This window comes from Aureococcus anophagefferens, assembly GCF_000186865.1.
Source record: "Aureococcus anophagefferens unplaced genomic scaffold AURANscaffold_135, whole genome shotgun sequence".
NCBI lineage: Eukaryota > Pelagophyceae > Pelagomonadales > Pelagomonadaceae > Aureococcus > Aureococcus anophagefferens.
Window position 1 is genome coordinate 14621 of NW_008705683.1, and position 921 is coordinate 15541.

The 921-nt window shown below is 69.5% G+C and overlaps 1 protein-coding gene across 1 annotated transcript; it reads right to left on the reverse strand.

Moving 5' to 3' along the window:
* Window positions 1-22: 22 nt before the first annotated feature.
* Window positions 23-541, reverse strand: AURANDRAFT_34719 (hypothetical protein; the record flags this gene model as incomplete). Its single annotated transcript, XM_009044106.1, has 1 exon — window positions 23-541. A coding segment is annotated over one exon (519 nt), but the record flags the coding sequence as incomplete, so codon positions are not given.
* Between the last annotated feature and the right edge of the window lie 380 nt (window positions 542-921).

Genomic DNA, 921 nt, shown 5'->3' on the forward strand with positions numbered 1-921 from the left:
GGGTGACGCGCGGCACGTTCCAGGGGATGGGCTCGCCCGTCAGCGCCGCCGTGTCGAGCTTGATGACGTCGCCGCCGATCCAGAGCGCGTCCGCGGGCACGGCCTGGCCGCCGCGCAGCGCGACGACGTCGCCGGGCACGAGCTCCGCGACGTCGACGGAGACGGGTTGCCCGTCTCGGAGCACCGACACCTCGCACCGGAGCTTCGCCTGGAGCGCGTCGAGGGCGGCCATGGCCTTGGACTCCTCGTAGAAGCCTATCGTCGCGTTGAGCAGGAGCATGGCGGCAATGATGCCAAAGTCCTCCCAGTCCTTGACAGCCGCGCTCAATACGCACGCGAGCATGAGCATCGCCGGCATCGTCCCGCTGAACTGGCGCAGGAAGACGCTGAGCCGCGACGGCGTCTCCACGGGCACCTCGTTGCGGCCGAAGCGCGCGAGCTTCGCGGCGGCCTCGACGGAGCTCAGGCCCCGGGGCAGGCTGTCGCGGAGGTCGCCGGACTCGCTGAGCAGCGGGTTCAGGAGCTCGGCGCTCTCGGCCATGGTCGTCGGCGGTTGCGCGGCGAGGCGGAGGAGCGCGGACGCGGAAAGCAGCGGCGGCGGGTGGCGGTGCGCGTCGCGTGTGGTTGGTGAGTTGTGTGGGTCTTCAAAGCGCGAGACTGCGACTCCGACGCTGCCCAATCACAGCCGTGTCGAAACGCAGAGCGAGTTCAACGTTCAAGTTGCCCTGCTCTTCACCTAATGCTATAGGCGATCGGCGCGATGTCCGACGTCGAAGCTGCTTCGACGAAGCCGAAGGCGTCCAAGTTCACGCCCGAGGAGAAGGCGGCGCACGCCGCGCGCGTCAAGGAGCGCGAGGCCGCGAAGAAGGAGCGCCAGCGGCAGAAGAAGGCGAAGAAGGCCGAGGAGCGCGCCGCCGCCGT